The sequence below is a fragment of the Oncorhynchus masou genome, chromosome 14 (genome assembly GCF_036934945.1).
Source record: "Oncorhynchus masou masou isolate Uvic2021 chromosome 14, UVic_Omas_1.1, whole genome shotgun sequence".
NCBI classification, from domain to species: Eukaryota; Metazoa; Chordata; class Actinopteri; order Salmoniformes; family Salmonidae; genus Oncorhynchus; species Oncorhynchus masou.
In genome coordinates, this window is record NC_088225.1 from 13,812,807 (window position 1) to 13,833,043 (window position 20,237).

At 44.5% G+C, this 20,237-nt stretch overlaps 2 protein-coding genes across 2 annotated transcripts; one reads left to right on the plus strand and one right to left on the minus strand.

Moving 5' to 3' along the window:
• Window positions 1-122: 122 nt before the first annotated feature.
• LOC135554309 (cysteine protease atg4da-like) lies at window positions 123-13,887 on the plus strand. The gene is made up of 11 exons (XM_064986535.1): window positions 123-264; window positions 1,854-2,094; window positions 10,172-10,255; window positions 10,459-10,632; window positions 10,841-11,117; window positions 11,212-11,279; window positions 11,373-11,521; window positions 11,629-11,707; window positions 11,794-11,870; window positions 12,131-12,250; window positions 12,770-13,887. Exons 2-11 carry the CDS (start codon window positions 1,860-1,862, stop codon window positions 12,953-12,955), a joined length of 1,449 nt encoding a protein of 482 aa, XP_064842607.1. The 5' UTR covers window positions 123-264; window positions 1,854-1,859; the 3' UTR covers window positions 12,956-13,887.
• A 445-nt stretch (window positions 13,888-14,332) lies between these two features.
• LOC135554310 (galactose-3-O-sulfotransferase 2-like) lies at window positions 14,333-16,458 on the minus strand. Its single transcript, XM_064986536.1, has 3 exons — window positions 16,116-16,458; window positions 15,510-15,827; window positions 14,333-15,312 (listed from the first exon to the last, which is right to left on the minus strand). Exons 1-3 carry the CDS (start codon window positions 16,232-16,234, stop codon window positions 14,403-14,405), a joined length of 1,347 nt encoding a protein of 448 aa, XP_064842608.1. The 5' UTR covers window positions 16,235-16,458; the 3' UTR covers window positions 14,333-14,402.
• Between the last annotated feature and the right edge of the window lie 3,779 nt (window positions 16,459-20,237).

Below are 20,237 nucleotides of genomic sequence, written 5' to 3' on the forward strand. Positions count from 1 at the left end.
TTTAAGTAGCATATACATGAACGTTCCAAAACGTTGCGTCATGCTGAACACGCCTCTGTGGAGGGAGTAAATCACTGGGTGTAAATGAAATGTTGGTCATTTATTGACCAATCACGATACCGATTGCCAAGTAGACAAACAGGAAGTCAGGCCGCTAGCTAATGATGGGATAACTTGTTCTTGAAAGTCATCTCCAATTCAGACGATTATTTCGTTGACAGTAGTTTGTAAGTGAAACATACAAGATGACATATGTAAATAAAGGTAAGAGGACAAATTATAACCAACTATAAAGAGCTCAGGAGAGAAGAACAGCTAATGTTAGCTTGTTTACAGAATATAATAAAGACATGGACGTCGTTGGCTAGCTAGATATCGTTAACCCGTTGTCAATTAGCTATTAGCTCACTCACTAGCAAGTTTCATTGAGTTAGCTTATTAAGATTTGAACGCAATATACAATATTTTTGTTAGCTATATTTTTACAATGCAACGCTAGAACACATTCAGCCAGCAAGAAGCTCGTCAGTGACAAAGTAATGCCTACGTGCTTGCCATTGGCATTGTGTTGGAAAAAATGTTTACGATTCATCTGTAATGTTGAGACATGTAGTTACCTCAACCCTAGTCGTGTCACTGTAATGTTAGCTGGTTGTCAACACGAATTGTATTACTTATGTTAAACAATTCAGGTGCTGACTTATAGCACAACGTGTATTGCCCGGGCAATACTTATCTTCCACCATAATTTGCAAATAAATTCATTAAAAATCCTTCAATGTGATTTTCTGGATTTTTGTCTATGACGGATTTTGTCTGTCATAGTTGAAGTGTACCTATGATGAAAATTACAGGCCTCTCTCATCTTTTTAAGTGGGAGAACTTGCACAATTGGTGGCTGACTAAATACTTTTTTGCCCCACTGTATATATACATTTGCCAAAATGTCTAAACCTGTTTTTGGTTTGTCGTTATGGGGTATTGTGTTTAGTTTGAGGGGGGGGGGGGGGACTATTTAATTCAGTTTTGAATAAGGCTGTAACGTAACAATGTGGAAAAAGTCTGAATAATTTTCGAATGCACTGTAGACTAGCCAGCTATAAAATCTTTCAATGTATATTAAACAGTTGGATACTTGTTACATGCGAAGGCAGATGGAGCTCTACTGTGTGAGTAACTGCATTTTCAGTGTCTGCTGAAAAGAAAGTGCTGCTCCACAATTATTTTCCAGAAGATACTGACCCTACCATAACGATTGTTTAAACTGAGCTGCACTGGGGTCGGAACGCAATCAGGATTATAACCACAGCAGCCGTTATGGAATGGCAAGTCCGTTGAACAACAAAGGAGCTGATTGGCTGACACTGCCATTAGAAAATGGCTAAGGTGGTTACTGCTAGAAAGCATACGTTAGTAACAATACATATCCCATCCCTACATTGAGATTTATATTCCGACCCATATCTCACGCTGGCTCACGCTGTCTTAATTTAATCATGATTGTGTTTCGACCCCAGTGGAGCTCAGTGTTGTAAACAAGCCTAACGGTAGGGTTGGTATCTTCTAGCAACATTTATTATAGTCTATCTATTTGAAAGAAACCCATACACGTCTGAAATTCTTACTGTCATCACACGCTTGTCACATGCCCTCAGTCTAACTCACTGAGGGGAATTATTAACATGTCATGCACTTTAACTTATGTTTGTAGCTACTTCCTGGAGAGAAGACTTAGTATAAGCTACTACTATGATCTGTGCAGTTAATATCTCTCAGCTTACTTCTGAGCTTTGCCCCTGATGGTAATCAAGGTTTCTTCTTGGCTGAATACTCAATGCTGTGTCCACTCTCAGGTTGATATGGCGATAAGGAAACGACCTCCAGACAGTTGGACAAGCCCAGTAGTTATGAACCCCAGTTCTCCCTGTGAGGGCCAGAGCCCTGAGGGTGACAGTCCAGACGATTGGTTCCACCTTTCCACCATGTCTCTGGGAACTCAGGGCTCTGATGGAAGCCAGGATGACCCAGAGGAACCTGAGGAGAGAGGCAGACTCAAGTCCAAGCTGGTGTCAGCATGGAACAATGTCAAATATGGTATGTGTGCCTAAAACCGTTTTGACCGAAGTGACCAGTCACTTTAAAGGTGAATTTTTTATTTTACCAGGTAGGCCAGTTGAGAACAAGTTCTCATTTGCAACTGCGACCTGGCCAAGATAAAGCAAAGCAGTTAGACACATACAACAACACAGTTACACATGAATAAACAAACAATCAATAATACAGTAGAAAAAGTATATATACAGCATGTACAAATGAGGAAGGATAAGGGAGGTAAGGCAATAAATAGGCCATGGTGGCAAAGTAATTACAATATAGCAATTAAACACTGGAATGGTAGAATTTGCAGAAGATGAATGTGCAAGTAGAGATACTGGGGGTGCAAAGGAGACAAGATAAATAAATTAGAGTTCGACCGATTATGATTTTTCAATGCCGATACCGATTTATTAGGCTGATTTATTAAAAAAAAAAAATATTGTAATAATGACAATTACAACAATACTGAATGAACACTTATTTTAACTTAATATAATACACAGTTCAAAAAAATAAAGGGAACACTAAAATAACACATCCTCGATCTGAATTAATGGAATATTCTTATTAAATACTTTTTTCTTTACATAGTTGAATGTGCTGACAACAAAATCACACAAAAATGATCAATGGAAATCAAATGTATCAACCCATGGAGATCTGGATTTGGAGTCACACTCAAAATTAAAGTGGAAAACCACACTACAGGCTGATCCAACTTTGATGTAATGTCCTTAAAACAAGTCAAAATTAGGCTCAGTGGTGTGTGTGGCCTCCACGTGCCTGTATGACCTCCCTACAACACCTGGGCATGCTCCTGATCAGGTGGTGGATGGTCTCCTGAGGGATCTCCTCCCAGACCTGGACTAAAGCATCCGCCAACTCCTGGACAGTCTGCCATCCGCAGTTACTTCCGGCGCTGACAGAGATGGCCGCCTCGCTTCGCGTTCCTAGGAAACTATGCAGTTTTTTGTTTTTTTACGTGTTATTTCTTACATTAGTACCTCAGGTCATCTTAGGTTTCATTACATACAGCCGAGAAGAACTACTGTATATAAGATCAGCGTCAACTCACCATCAGTACGACCAAGAATATGTTTTTCGCGACGCGGATCCTGTGTTCTGCCTTACAAACAGGACAACGGAATGGATCGCATGCAGCGACCCCAAAAAACGACTCCGAAAAAGAGGGAAACGGAGCGGTCTTCTGGTCAGACTACGGAGACGGGCACATCGTGCCCCACTTCCTAGCATTCTTCTTGCCAATGTCCAGTCTCTTGACAACAAGGTTGATGAAATCCGAGCAAGGGTAGCATTCCAGAGGGACATCAGAGACTGTAACGTTCTGTGCTTCACGGAAACATGGCTCACTGGAGAGACACTATCCGATGCGGTGCAGCCAACGGGTTTCTCCACGCATCGCGCCGACAGAAACAAACACCTTTCTGGTAGGAAGAGGGGTGGGGGTGTATGCCTTATGGCTAACGAGGCATGGTGCGATGAAAGAAACATACAGGAAATCAAATCCTTCTGTTCACCTGATTTAGAATTCCTCACAATCAAATATAGACCGCATTACCTACCAAGAGAATTCTCTTCGATTATAATCACAGCCGTATATATCCCCCCCCCAAGCAGACACATCGATGGCTCTGAACGAACTTTATTTAACTCTTTGCAAGCTGGAAACCATTTATCCGGAGGCTGCATTCATCGTTGTTGGGGATTTTAACAAGGCTAATCTGAAAACAAGACTCCCTAAATTTTATCAGCATATCGATTGCGCAACCAGGGGCGGAAAAACCTTGGATCACTGTTACTCTAACTTCCGCGACGCATATAAGGCCCTGCCCCGCCCCCTTTCGGAAAAGCTGACCACAACTCCATTTTGCTGATACCTGCCTACAGACAAAAGCTAAAAAAGAAGCTCCCACGCTGAGGTCTGTCCAACGCTGGTCCGACCAAGCTGACTCCACACTCCAAGACTGCTTCCATCACGTGGACTGGGACATGTTTCGTATTGCGTCAAATAACAACATTGACGAATACGCTGATTCGGTGTGCGAGTTCATTAGAACGTGCGTTGGAGATGTCGTTCCCATAGCAACGATTAAAACATTCCCTAACCAGAAACCTTGGATTGATGGCAGCATTCGTGTGAAACTGAAAGCGCGAACCACTGCTTTCAATCAGGGCAAGGTGTCTGGTAACATGACTGAATACAAACAATGCAGCTATTCCCTCCGTAAGGCTATCAAACAAGCTAAGCGTCAGTACAGAGACAAAGTAGAATCCCAATTCAACGGCTCAGACACAAGAGGCATGTGGCAGGGTCTACAGTCAATCACAGACTACAGGAAGAAATCCAGCCCAGTCACGGACCAGGATGTCTTGCTCCCAGGCAGACTAAATAACTTTTTTGCCCGCTTTGAGGACAATACAGTGCCACTGACACTGCCTGCAACGGAAAAATGCGGTCTCTCCTTCACTGCAGCCGAGGTGAGTAAAACATTTAAACGTGTTAACCCTCGCAAGGCTGCAGGCCCAGACGGCATCCCCAGCCGCGCCCTCAGAGCATGCGCAGGCTGGCTGGTGTGTTTACGGACATATTCAATCAATCCCTATACCAGTCTGCTGTTCCCACATGCTTCAAGAGGGCCACCATCTTTCCTGTTCCCAAGAAAGTTAAGGTAACTGAGCTAAACGACTACCGCCCCGTAGCACTCACTTCCGTCATCATGAAGTGCTTTGAGAGACTAGTCAAGGACCATATCACCTCCACCCTACCTGACTCCCTAGACCCACTCCAATTTGCTTACCGCTCAAATAGGTCCACAGACGATGCAATCTCAACCACACTGCACACTAACCCATCTGGACAAGAGGAATACCTATGTGAGAATGCTGTTCATCGACTACAGCTCGGCATTCAACACCATAATACCCTCCAAGCTCGTCATCAAGCTCGAGACCCTGGGTCTCGACCCCGCCCTGTGCAACTGGGTACTGGACTTCCTGACGGGCCGCCCCCAGGTGGTGAGGGTAGGTACAAACATCTCCTCCCCGCTGATCCTCAACACTGGGGCCCCACAAGGGTGCGTTCTGAGCCCTCTCCTGTACTCCCTGTTCACCCACGACTGCGTGGCCACGCACGCCTCCAACTCAATCATCAAGTTTGCGGACGACACAACAGTGGTAGGCTTGATTACCAACAACGACGAGACGGCCTACAGGGAGGAGGTGAGGGCCCTCGGAGTGTGGTGTCAGGAAAATAACCTCACACTCAACGTCAACAAAACTAAGGAGATGATTGTGGACTTCAGGAAACAGCAGAGGGAACACCCCCCTATCCACATCGATGGAACAGTAGTGGAGAGAGTAGCAAGTTTTAAGTTCCTCGGCATACACATCACAGACAAACTGAATTGGTCCACTCACACAGACAGCATCGTGAAGAAGGCGCAGCAGCGCCTCTTCAACCTCAGGAGGCTGAAGAAATTCGTCTTGTCACCAGAAGCACTCACAAACTTCTACAGAGGCACAATCGAGAGCATCCTGGCGGGCTGTATCACCGCCTGGTACGGCAACTGCTCCGCCCTCAACCGTAAGGCTCTCCAGAGGGTAGTGAGGTCTGCACAACGCATCATCGGGGGCAAACTACCTGCCCTCCAGGACACCTACACCACCCGATGTTACAGGAAGGCCATAAAGATCATCAAGGACATCTACCACCCGAGCCACTGCCTGTTCACCCCGCTATCATCCAGAAGGCGAGGTCAGTACAGGTGCATCAAAGCTGGGACCGAGAGACTGAAAAACAGCTTCTATCTCAAGGCCATCAGACTGTTAAACAGCCACCACTAACATTGAGTGGCTGCTGCCTACACACTGACACTGACTCAACTCCAGCCACTTTAATAATGGGAATTGATGGGAAATGTTGTAAATATATCACTACCCACTTTAAACAATGCTACCTTATATAATGTTACTTACCCTACATTATTCATCTCATATGCATACGTATATACTGTACTCTATATCATCGACTGCATCCTTATGTAATACATATCACTAGCCACTTTAACTATGCCACTTTGTTTACATACTCATCTCACATGTATATACTGTACTCGATACCATCTACTGTATCTTGCCTATGCTGCTCTGTATCATCACTCATTCATATATCCTTATGTACATATTCTTTATCCCCTTACACTGTGTATAAGACAGTAGATTAGGAATTGTTAGTTAGATTACTTGTTGGTTATTACTGCATTGTTGGAACTAGAAGCACAAGCATTTCGCTACACTCGCATTAACATCTGCTAACCATGTGTATGTGACAAATAAAATTTGATTTGATTTGGTGCAACGTGGCGTTGGTGGATGGAGCGAGACATGATGTCCCAGATGTGCTCAATTGGATTCAGGTCTGGGGAACGGGCGGGCCAGTCCATAGCATCAATGCCTTCTTCTTGCAGGAACTGCTGACACACTCCAGCCACATGAGGTCTAGCATTGTCTTGCATTAGGAGGAACCCAAGGCCAACCGCACCAGCATATGGTCTCACAAGGGGTCTGAGGATCTCATCTCGGTACCTAATGGCAGTCAGGCTACCTCTGGTGAGCACATGGAGGGCTGTGCGGCCCCCCCAAAGAAATGCCACCCCACACCATGACTGACCCACCGCCAAACCCGTCATGCTGGAGGATGTTGCATGCAGCAGAACGTTCTCCACGGCGTCTCCAGACTCTGTCACGTCTGTCACATGTGCTCAGTGTGAACCTGCTTTCATCTGTGATGAGCACAGGGCGCCAGTGGCGAATTTGCCAATCTTGGTGTTCCCTGGCGAATGCCAAACGTCCTGCACAGTGTTGGGCTGTAAGCCCAACCCCCACCTGTGGACGTCGGGCCTTGGAGTTACATTGTGTTGTTTAAGTGTTCCCTTTATTTTTTTGAGCAGTGTACATCAATAAAATCAATTTAGCCTCAAATAAATAATGAAACATGTTCAATTTGGTTTAAATAATGCAAAAACAAAGTGTTGGAGAAGAAAGTAAAAGTGCAATATGTGCCATGTAAGAAAGCTAACGTTTAAGTTCCTTGCTCAGAAAATGAGAACATATGAAAGCTGGTGGTTCTAGTCTTCAATATTCCCAGGTAAGAAGTTTTAGGTTGTAGTTATTATAGGAATATTTCTCTCTCTACCATTTGTATTTCATATACCTTTGACTATTGGATGTTCTTTTAGGCACTTTTTAGTATGCCAGTGTAACAGTATAGCTTCCGTACCTCTCCTCGCTCTTACCTGGGCTCGAACCAGGAACACAACGACAACAACCACCCTCGTAGCAGCGTTACCCATTGCTCCACAAAACAACTACTCCAAGGCACAGAGCGAGTGACGTTTGAAACGCTATTAGCGCGCACCCCGCTAACTAGCTAGCCATTTCACATCACATCGTTACACCAGCCTAATCTCAGGAGTTGATAGGCTTGAAGTCATAAACAGCAGAGCTGCTGGCAAAATGCACGAAAGTGCTGTTTGAATGCATGCTTATGAGTCTGCTGGTGCCTATCGCTCAGTCAGTCTGCTCTATCAAATCATAGACTTAATTATAACATAATAAAACACAAATTAATTAATTCATTCATTCATTAATATGAACAAATCCGGAAATTATCAACTCGAAAACAAGACGTTTATTCTTTCAGTGAAATACGGAACCGTTCCATATTTGATCTAATGGGTGGCATCCATCAGTCTAAATATTCCTGTTACATTGCACAACCTTCAACGTTATGTCATAAATACGTGAAATTCTGGCAAATTAGTTCGGAATGAGCCAGGCGGCCCAAACTGTTGCATATACCCTGACTCTGCGTGCAATGAACGCAAGAGAAGTGACACAATTTCACCTGGTTAATATTGCCTGCTAACCTGGATTTCTTTTAGCTAAATATGCAGGTTTAAAAATATATACATCTGTGTATTGATTTTATGAAAGGCATTGGTTTTTATGGTTAGGTACACGTTGGAGCAATGACAGTCACTGCATCGATTATATGCAATGCAGGACACGCTAGATAAACTAATATCATCAACCATGTGTAGTTATAACTAGTGATTATGATTAAGTTTAATGCTAGCTAGCAACTTACCTTGGCTTCTTACTGCATTTGGGTAACAGACGGGCTCCTTGTGAGGCAGGTGGTTAGAGCGTTGGACTAGTTAACTGTAAGGTTGCAAGATTGAATCCCTGAGCTGACAAAATCTGTCGTTCTGCCCCTGAACAAGGCAGTTAACCCACTGTTCCTAGGCCGTCATTGAAAATAAGAATGTCTTAACTGACTTGCCTAGTTAAATAGAGGGGTAGAAAAAAAAAATTGGCGTCCAAAATTACCGGCCATTCCGATTAATCGGTCGACCTCTAAAATAAATAAATACAGTATGGGGCTGAGGTAGTTGGATGGGCTATTTACAAATGGGCTATATACAAGTGCAGTGATATGTGAGCTGCTCTGACAGCTGGTGCTTAAAGCTAGTGAGGGAGATATGAGTCTCCAGCTTTAGTGATTTTTGCAGTTCGTTTCAGTCATTGGCAGCAGAGAACTGGAAGGAGAGGCGGCCAAAGGAAGAATTGGCTTTGTGGGTGACCAGTGAGAGATACCTGCTGGAGCGGGTGCTGCTATGGTAACCAGTGAGCTGAGATAAGGCAGGGCTTTACCTAGCAGAGACTTGTAGATGACCTGGAGCCAGTGGGTTTGGCGATGTGTATGAAGCGAGGGCCAGCCAACGAGAGCGTACAGGTCGCAGTGGTAGGTACTATATGGGGCTTTGGTGACAAAATGGATGGCACTGTGATAGACTGCATCCAATTTGTGGAGTAGAGTGTTGGAGGCTATTTTGTATATATCGAGGATCGGTAGGATGGTCAGTTTTACGAGGGTATGTTTGGCAGCATGAGTGAAGGATTCTTTGTTGCGAAATAGGAAGCTGATTCTAGATTTAGATTGGATTGGATTTGGTTTAATGTGAGTCTGGAAGGAGAGTGTACAGTTTAACCAGACATCTAGGTATTTGTAGTTTCCACATATTCTAAGTCAGAACTGTCCAGAGTAGTGGTGATGGACAGGTGGGCGGGTGCGGGCAGCAATCGTTTGAAGTGCATGCATTTAAGAGCAGTTGGAGGTCACGGAAGGAGAGTTGTATGGCATTGAAGCTTGTCTGGAAGTTAGTTAACACAGTGTCCAAAGTAGGGCCAGAGGTATACAGAATGGTGTCGTCTGCGTAAGAGGTGGATCAAAGAATCAACAGCAGAAAGAGCAACATCATTGATGTATACAGAGAAAAGAGTCGGCCCGAGAATTGAACCCTGTGGCACCCCCATAGTGACTGCCAGAGGTCCGGACAACAGGCCCTCTGATTTGGCACACTGAACTCTTATCAGAGAAGTAGTTGGTGAACCAGGCAAGACAATAATTTGAGAAACCAAGGCTGTTGAGTCTGCCAATAAGAATGTTGTGATTGACAGAGTCGAAAGCCTTAGCCAGGTCGATGAATACGGCTGTACAGTAATGTCTCTTATCGATGGTGGTTATGATGTTGTTTAGGACCTTGAGTGTGGCTGAGTTGCACCCATGACCAGCTCTGAAACCAGATTGCATAGTGGAGAAGGTAAAGTGGGATTAGAAATGGTCGGTAACCTGTTAACTTGGCTTTCAAAGACCTTAGAAAGGCATGTTAGGATAGATATAGGTCTGTAGCAATTTGGGTCTAGAGTGTATCCCCCTTTGTAGAGGGGGATGACCATGGCAGCTTTCCAATCTATGGAAATCTCAGACTATACGAAAGAGAGGTTGAACAGGCTAGTAATAGGGGTTGCAACAATTTCAGCAGATAATCGTAGAGGGTCCAGATCGTCTATCCCGGCTGGTTTGTAGGGGTCCAGATTTTGCAGCTCTTTCAGAACATCAGCTATCTGGATTTGGGTGAAGGAGAAATGGGGGAGGCTTGGGCAAGTTATTGTTTGTCATTTTATAGTTTGCTTTCCTTTGCCCATCCAGGCTGGTCGTTCAAGTCAAAGGCCCGCTTCAGCAAGACCTCTCCTCTGACCATGCTTGGACAGTCTTATCTGCTCAGTCATGGAGGTGAGAGATGTTCTGTTGGTTGGGTAACTGCTCAGTTTGCCGGGAGGCCAGCTCTAGGAAGAGTCTTGGTTGTTCCAAACTTCTTCCATTTAATAATGTGTTCTTGGGGACCTTCAATTAAAGACCCACACCTAACTGGTATGTAACTGGATTTGAGAACATTGTATATATTCAAGGACAGTGTCTGTCCTTTGTTTTGTCAGTGGAGAGGGAGTGCTTTCGCCGGGCCTTTGCCACTCTGCTGTGGCTGACGTACAGGCGGGGCTTCCCACAGCTGGATGGTTCCTCTCTGACCACAGACAGTGGGTGGGGCTGCATGCTGCGCAGTGGACAGATGCTCCTCGCACAGGGGCTGCTGCTACACCTGCTGCCGCCAGGTAAAAGAAAAAACGTGCACGTGGGACATACATACAGGTACATACATACAGGTACATACATACAGGTACATACATACAGGTACATACATACATACAGGTACATACATACATACATACACACAGCAGCATCTCAAAGTATCTCCTGAGTAACACACTACTACAGTTTATCACTACTTAGCCTTGTCCCTTGTCTCTCTATTGTTGCTAGGCTGGACCTGGCTCTCTGCCAACCATGTGTCTAAAGATGACATGGAGGTACAGGAGTCTCGCTCCTTGGGTCCAGAGGTGACTAAGAAGGGAAGGAGGAAGAGCATAGTGTCCTTCCTGGAGAGCCGGACTGAAGTTACTCACAGACGGGTGGTGTCCTGGTTTGGGGACCATCCCATCGCCCCGTTCGGGCTGCATCAGCTGGTGGAACAGGGCACAAGCTCAGGGAAGAAGGCAGGGGACTGGTATGGCCCCTCCATCGTAGCACACATACTTCGGTGAGAACTTAGAAGCTAAACCTGCCCCCCCCAGCCATCTGCCTTCCATACAATACATATTTCCTTAGTGATGTGGGCTGTCTGTTTGTTTTAGTAAGGCTGTGGACGCAGCATCAGCAGAGGTGTCCAATCTGACAGTGTATGTAGCACAGGACTGCACTGGTGAGTGTTCCCTTGTTATCTCATTCTCACTATTTGGCAGGGTGCCCATCAGACCATAGTAATAGGTTGTATCATTATGTGGTCCCTGTATAGTGTACATAGATGATGTGGTGAGGCTGTGTGAGAGACCTCTATCTAAGGGCTCCACAGGACCCAGTCCAGCCTGGAAGTCTGTCATCATCCTGGTCCCTGTGCGCCTGGGAGGAGAAGTCCTCAACCCCACCTACATCAAATGTGTCAAAGTATGTGTCAAGTCAGAGTAACATGCTAGAGACATGCACACAGACACTGACAACCACAGAACACAGTGAGAGATTGGTAAACCATTATTGTGTTTTTCTTTCCATAGAATCTCCTGAGGTTAGAATGCTGCATTGGAATCATTGGTGGCAAACCCAAGCACTCTCTGTTCTTCGTTGGGTACCAAGGTAGGTGTATGGTCTTCCTGTTGTCATTCTGTAATTTTACAGTCCTTGTACCCTCACTCTGACCATGCTCATGTCTCCTGTGCTAGACGAACAGCTGTTGTGCTTGGACCCCCACTACAGCCAGTCCACAGTGGATATTACACAAGATAACTTCCCCTTAGAGGTAATGGAAGGCGCTCTCTTCCTGTTTTGGCTGTTTGTGTTGTTTGCAAACCCTACACATTATTCTATATCCATGACTCTAGACCAGGTCCTAGGCCAAGATTGCATCTCGGTCGAGCAGTGTAACACTAAGCCACTTACCAACCTATCTGTGCCTGTTGGCCACGCGTTTGTGATAAAAACTCAGTCTAGAAACTGGGCTACCCTGACGCCACCATCTCTCGCCTTAATGGGGCCTTCTCCTCTTCACTCCCCCTGCAGTCGTTTCACTGTAAGTGTCCCAGGAAGATCTCCTTCAGTCGTATGGATCCCAGCTGCACTATAGGCTTCTATGCCAAGAGCCAGAAGGAATTTGAGTTACTGTGCTCAGCTGTTAGCACGGTATGTGGGGCACACACACACAGGCACTATTGCTGCTACTATTTATTATTTATCTAAGTTGTACTGTATATTATTTTTGTGTATATATTTCCAAACATAACCATTTTAATGTTTGGAATTTTTATGTTACTACTTTGTATTACTTATTGTTTATTTTATAAATGGATATTGCACTGTTGAGGAAAGCTTGCAAGTAAGCATTTCACTGTACCGTTTATACCCTGTATCCTGTGAATGTGACCAACTTGATTTTATTTGTGGTGTCCATGTCAGGGGAATAGGCTGGCTATGGATTTGTACCCTGGCCAAGATGCTGTTGTTTACTCTTGAGATCAAATATACATATATGAAGAGTGTGCTGTATAACTGATGCAGATGTTTTAGTTGCAAGGAGCCAAGTACATTATTGCTTTTACAATGTGTTGTAATACAGTCATTGGTTAATGGTTCAATCGAGATGACGGGAAATATAAGAGCTCCTAGAGTTGGTTCTCTCGTTCATCTCTTTCTCTTCCCCAGGCTCTCTCATCATCAACAGAAAAGTACCCCATCTTCACCATTGCAGAGGGTCAGGGACAGGATGGGGGGCAGGAGGATGAGAGCGATGCACCCCCAAACTGTATCACCCACATCCTGACCAAGGACAAGGCGAGGCTGAGAAGGACCAATAACCGCAACAGCATGGATGAGTTTGTGTTATTGTGAATTAACGTAGCAGGTATAAAAGTTCTAAGCTAGGTTGAATTAGCTGTATCCCTGAAAACCGGAACATCCGGTTGTTGGCAACTCTGCTAAGGGTGCTGTGAACAGACTGACTGAATGTGGCCAGCAGGGAACATAATTCACATACCAACTCATACACACGGTTACTGAACTGAGCTTTATCAGTGGCAGCTACTGACGGGGCACATGCTCCAGCATTCGCCTTTATCCCCAACCTCCACAGGCAATAACCAGGCCTGGTGAGGTGTTGCTGAATAGAACAGGCCAATGACACTATTCTTGTGTATTTATTTGTTTGGGCTAATTATTTGTTTTAAGAGGACGTGTTTATGAATGTAACTATGTTTTTAAATGAAGGTTTTTGTATAATTGTTTTTAATTTAAGGTTTTGATATTAGCATGGTTTTGAGGTTCTTACGTTAAATAACCTGCCTTCAACTTGGTTGTTTACTATTCTACATAAAGTCATGGGTGACTCTATGCCTGGCTGAAAGACACTAACTGGCCCCATTTCATCATTGTGTAGATAGGCTGCTCATCCCATAGTCCTCTCCACTACAACCTTTTGTTGAACTACTTTGTCCAGCATTAGACTCTGAGCTGCTGTTTGACGTCATGTGACAGGATGTCTGCTCTGTGAATGGATTAGGAAATTGGATTCCTTAGACCTTGTGATGTGCACATGGAAGCGGTGAAGGAATCAATTTGTCTTAGAGATGTTGGCTTTGTGGTTGAGTGGGGAGAGTATAAAATAATTTTTAAATTGCTATCAGTCAATTAAGAGGCACATTCTGGGCAATATGGGGTTGCTTTTGCCCTGTTTTTGGAATGAATATTTTTTTTACATGGAATATGAGTGGCACAATGCATTCAATAAAAGCTCAGTAAAAATAAATAAAATCACTCAACTTCAACAGACTGATTTTAATTTAGGCCATACACATTTGAATTATATGTTTAAAGGATACCCTACAGTGCTACTACATTGCTTGTTATTTGGGGTTTTAGGTAGGGTTTCTGTATAGCACTTTGTGACCTGCTGATGTAAAAAGGGCTTTATAAATACATTTGTTTGATAACTGAAGAGGGGTTTCTCCCCACCCAAAAAAATCCCCAAATTTTACTGAATTTTTACGATTATAGCTAAAATAATGTCCTTGATCTTCTAGTAAAAAGATCAGCCATAATCCGACAGGAAGTGGCGTAACTATGCCTCTTTTAGCTTCCCAAGAGGCTAACATCTCTTGATTAGGTCGCTAGGAGTTGAATTAAGGTCGTTATAGTATTTTAACAAGAAGGTCCACGTTTAAAAAATAAAAATACATTTGGAAAGAGACCTAACAATGTTAGTATTTTTGGTTTATTGGAAAAGTACATTAAAAGCAGAAATTCTGAGTGGTGTAGTATCTAAAAGGGAAAGTGCTGCACATTAGTCTGTAGGTATGGACCTCATGTCATGGCCATACTGCTGGAAATACAGGTGAGAGTGGTACTGTAGCTCAGGCAGCACTAGTCGCACACAGAGCCCCTCTTCCTGCAGAGTCAGGTTCCCTCGTACCTTGTATCCCAGGATGGTGACTGTGTCGGTCTGCCAGGGCCTGACCAGGTCCTCCAGTTCACCAGGGGGGACTCCTTCTCTGGCCACACACTTCTGTCTGAGCCTCTGTGTGGAGGCCCTCAGTAGGGCCACCTCCCTTTTCAGTCTCCCCAGGCCATACTGCTCAGCTTTCTCCCAGAACACCTGCAGAAATAAGTTGTAGAGCAGCACGTCCAGACTGTTCCAGGCACTGAGCCTGGCCTTGGTGTCGTCCTCCAGCGGGGTGATGTCCGATGGGGCGCGGACGTTCAGGTGCACATAGGCCAGCTCCTCAGGCTCCAGCTGCAGCAGAGCCCCCAGGAGAACCAGAGACTCATCAAAGTGCTCAGCAATCATCACCAGCTGGAAGGCCTCCTCCAGCTGAGTCAGCTCCATGGGCCAGGATGCGTTCCACTCTTGGCTGCTGAGGCCCAGGTCAAAGCTCATAGGGTTCCTGGCTAGGCCATTCCCAGGTTCTGTAGGGTCCCAGTAGGACTCTGGGGCCTCCAAGAAGACCGAGAGGGCGGACTTCCTGTTAGCTGTGTCAGCTGCCTTTTTGGCTAGAGTGAAGGCGGGTACAGTGGAAGTGTAGTAGCTGAAAACTGACTCAAAGGTCTGTAGAGGATCACGCAGCAGGGTGATATAGATGGTGTTCCTGGGCATCACCTGTTTCAGCTGTCCCAGGTCCAGCCGCATGTGGCTGCAGAGCATGTCGAACTGAGAGGAACCAGGTGGCAGCTCATCTACAAAGTCTGCTCGGAACCTGGAGCCATAAGGAAGGTTAAGCACGTTAAAGCAGTGAAGGTTATCTGCAGTTAATATCCACCAAATGGAGGGGCTCCAAATGTACCAGAGACCTGACAGTAAATTTGATAATCTGAACATTGCAATAGAATATATCTACTCATCAGATGAATAGAGGTAACCATATTTTACAGGAGATAGTAGTCGTGCCCATACCTATCTGGGTAGCTGAACTGGTATGCGTAATAGGGGAAGGCGAAAGTGAGGTTCTCCTTCTCCCCAAGGCGGAACATCAGATTCTGAACAGTGCTGCTTCCAGTCTTGTGTGTTTTGAGGAAAGCTACAGGTGGAGGGCTCCTCTTTGTCCTCATAAAGGTGTACCCATTGGGGTCACTTTGATGCTGCAGATTGGGTGTCTGAACCACCTTCCTCCTGTTAGGGGCAGTGTGGGATGGGACAGGGGTGTTTGGAAGAGCATTGTCGGAAAGTGCTCCCCTCTCCTCCACCTTATGGCCCTTGTGCCCAGCATAGTGGCTTTTGAAAAAGGAAAGAGACAGGGGATTTCATCAGACGTCTAGGTAAACAAAGTCTCAACAGGACTTATGCAGCTTAGCTGTATGCCATGACAAAAAACTCCTCGGTAATCAATTCTGTAGGTAAAAGCTTTTTTAATCCGTCACGCATTTACACAAGTATATGTAGAATTTCTCTGGTACATTTTACAATAACCACTGAGCTAAATCTATTAGTTTTACCACCACCTACAGCTACAGACAGTGCATAATGGTGTGGGGAGAAAGAGAGAGACAGACTGTCCCTTACCTTGGATGCTGCAATGACTGAGTAGCCAGGAGCATGAGTAACAAGGTGACACACAAAGCCATCAGGAGACCCATCACACGGTGTCTCCAAAGTTGGGTGGACAACCAGCGGAGGGTCATCTCCTTTCTGTGGCCCACCCGAAACACTTTCCTCTGGAACCTTCTTCCCTCCTCGCATGGTAAATAGACTCTGGGACTTTGAAGGTGAGACTGGGTTCCGGAGCTTAAAGAAACTGAGAACTGACCTCACCCTCTAAGCTGGCTCAGCAAGACGTCACGCAGCAAGCAACTCTCCAGCCAAGAAGTTGTGATTGAGTTTTTGGCTAATATAAGATGTGAGACTGTCTATTCTCAAGCTTTGCTGCTGTAAACAGTCATAAGATGCAACTGCAATATGACAAGGCCAAAGTCCTTATTCACATGATAAGAGCAGCAATCACTGGTTTTGTATGTTAGGGATGCCAAATACTAAAAGCTAAATTGGATGAGAGACAAGGACATTAAGGAAAATAAATAAATACAATAAATTAGATACAATGAAAATAAGAACAGAAAATTCCCCAACACAAAGAACAGTAAAACCACCTAAAGAGATAGCTGTGTTTGTTCTGTATAATACATTTCTATCTGAACATTGGCCAAAATTTTGACTGGAACAAGCTACAACAAACACTCAAACTGAACAGTTTTATCTCAATCTCTTCATTCAAAAACTCAATCATGGACACTCTTACTGACAGTTGTAGCTGCTTTGTATGATGTATTGTAGTCTCTGCCCTTTGTGCTGTTGTCTGTGCCCAATAATGTTTGTACCATGTTTTGTGCTGCTACCATGTTGTGTTGTCATGTGTTGCTGCCTTGCTATTTTGTTATCTTAGGTCTCCCTTTATGTAGTGTTGTGTTGTCTCTGTTGTTGTGATGTGTGTTTTGTCCTATATGTATATTGTATTTATTTTGTATTTTTAATCCCAGGGCCCCGCAGGAGGCCTTTACCTTTTGGTAGGCCGTCATTGTAAATAAGAATTTGTTCTTAACTGACTTGCCTAGTTAAATAAAGGTTAAATAAAATACAACTTTAAAAAAAAATTGTCCTGATGAACGCAGTTCCAGTGGTGCGTGACTTCAGGATTTTTGGAGTCGACTCCGACTCCTGTGATTGGAGTCGAATCTTGCTCAACTCCAAAAACACGCTGAATGGGATGCGCACACACATACGCGCCACCTCATTATTGTGTCCTACCAGGAAGGTTATATTTGCGTTTCAGAGGACTGGCAAGAGCCCCCCAATTGCATATTAAAGGACTATTTTGTTTGAATATAGAAGGTGATGTAAGAAGTAACATCTATAATATTTCCGTGATATTTCTGCTGTGTGCAGCCTCCACAGATCCCATGCGATGATACTGCGCACTCGATGCTGATAAGCCTATTCTTTTACATGTTATAGCCCTATTCGGACGGGTATTACTAGAGACTTTGGTTTTGTCATTATTATCCAAGTATGTGCGTTGACAAAAATATAGGTCTCCCCATAATATTTATATTGATGAGGTGTGGTCATAACATTCAAGCTGCATACTGGACCCTATTCCAACTAAACTACTGAAAGAGCTGCTTCCTGTGCTTGGCACTCCTATGTTAAACATAATAAACGGCTCTCTATCGACCGGATGTGTACCAAACTCACTAAAAGTGGCAGTAATAAAACCTCTCTTGAAAAAGCCAAACCTTGACCCAGAAAATACAAAAAACTATCGGCCTATATCGAATCTTCCATTCCTCTCAAAAATGTTAGAAAAGGCTGTTGTGCAGCAACTCACTGCCTTCCTGAAGACAAACAATGTATACGAAATGCTTCAGTCTGGTTTTAGACCCGATCATGGCACTGAGACTGCACTTGTGAAGGTGGTAAATGACCTTTTAATGGCATCAGACTGAGGCTTTGCATCTGTCCTCGTGCTCCTAGATCTTAGTGCTGCTTTTGATACCATCGATCACCACATTCTTTTGGAGAGATTGGAAACCCAAATTGGTCTACATGGACAAGTTATGGCCTGGTTTAGATCTTATCTGTCGGAAAGATATCAGTTTGTCTCTGTGAATGGTTTGTCCTCTGACAAATCAAATGTAATTTTCGGTGTTCCTCAAGGTTCCATTTTAGGACCACTATTGTTTTCACTATATATTTGACCTCTTGGGGATGTCATTCGAAAACATAATGTTAACTTTCACTGCTATGCGAATGACATACAGCTGTACATTGCAATGAAACATGGTGAAGCCCCAAAATTGCCCTCGCTAGAAGCCTGTGTTTCAGACATAAGGAAGTGGATGGCTGCAAACGTTCTACTTTTAAACTCGGACGAAACAGAGATGCTTGTTCTAGGTCCCGAGAAACAAAGAGATCTTCTGTTGAATCTGACAATTAATCTTAATGGTTGTACAGTCGTCTCAAATAAAACTGTGAAGGACCTCGGCGTTACTCTGGACCCCGATCTCTCTTTTGAAGAACATATCAAGACTGTGTCAAGGACAGTTGTTTTTCCATCTATGTTGCTGAAAAATGAATCCATGCTTTTGTTACTTCTAGGTTAGACTACTGAAATGCTCTACTTTCCGGCTACCCGGATAAAGCACTAAATAAACTTCAGTTAATGCTAAATATGGCTGCTAGAATCCTGACTAGAACCAAAAAATGTCATCATATTACTCCAGTGCTAGCCTCCCTACACTGGCTTCCTGTCAAGGCAAGGGCTGATTTCAAGGTTTTACTGCTAACCTACAAAGCATTGCATGGGCTTGCTTACAGTGGGTCATATGATTGAGTGTAGTCTGGCCCAGAAGTGTGAAGGTGAACGGAAAGGCTCTGGAGCAACGAACTGCCCTTGCTGTCTCTGCCTGGCCGGTTCCCCTCTTTCCACTGGGATTCTCTGCCTCTAACCCTATTACAGGGGCTGAGTCACTGTCTTACTGGTAGTCTTTCATGCCATCCCTAGGAAGGGTGCGTCACTTGAGTGGGTTGAGTCACGGATGTGATCTTCCTGTCTGGGTTGGGCCGTGGCAGAGATCTTTGTGGGCTATACTCGGCCTTGTCTCAGGATGGTAAGTTGGTGGTTGAAGATATCCCTCTAGTGGTGTGGGGGCTATGCCTTGGCAAAGTGGGTGGGGTTATATCCTTCCTGTTTGGCCCTGTCCGGGTGTATCATCGGATGGGGCCACAGTGTCTCCTGACCCCTCCTGTCTCAGCCTCTAGTATTTATGCTGCAGTAGTTTATGTGTCGGGGGGCTAGGGTAATTTTGTTATATCTGGACTACTTCTCCTGTCTTATCCATGTCCTGTGTGAATTTAAGTATGCTCTCTCTAATTCTCTCTTTCTTTCTCTCTCTCGGAGGACCTGAGCCCTAGGACCATGCCTCAGGACTACCTGGCATGATGACTCCTTGCTGTCCCCAGTCCACCTGGCCATGCTGCTGCTCCAGTTTCAACTGTTCTGCCTGTGATTATTATTATTTGACCATGCTAGTCATTTATGAACACTTTGGCCATGTTCTGTTATAATCTCCACCCGGCACAGCCAGAAGAGGACTGGCCACCCCTCATAGCCTGGTTCCTCTGGTTTCTTCCTAGGTTTTGGCCTTTCTAGGGAGTTTTTCCTAGCCACCGTGCTTCTACACCTGCATTGCTTTCTGTTTGGGGTTTTAGGCTGGGTTTCTGTATAGCACTTTGAGATATCAGCTGATGTACGAGGGGCTATATAAATACATTTGATTAAATTTGAAATAAAATTAGATTTGATAACCATTATCGTTGCGATTCATTCATGGTAGACGTCCTTCCTAATAACAATGCCCCACATCCTGCTGATTTCAGCTGCTGAACGGTATATGCACATTTGATTGTGTATATGGATGAGAAAGTGAACTTGCCATTTACAAAAAGTTCAGCGGGGATCCTGCTTTGGGAACTATTGACTAGGACATGGCTCTCCAACCCTAATCTAGCGCATTTTATTCAAAAATTAGCTGCTTGATAAATTGAAATCAAGTTAGTTAGGCTACAACTGGGTCTGGAACAAAAACCTACAGGAACTCTCCATGAACAGGGTTGGGGAGCCCTGACCTA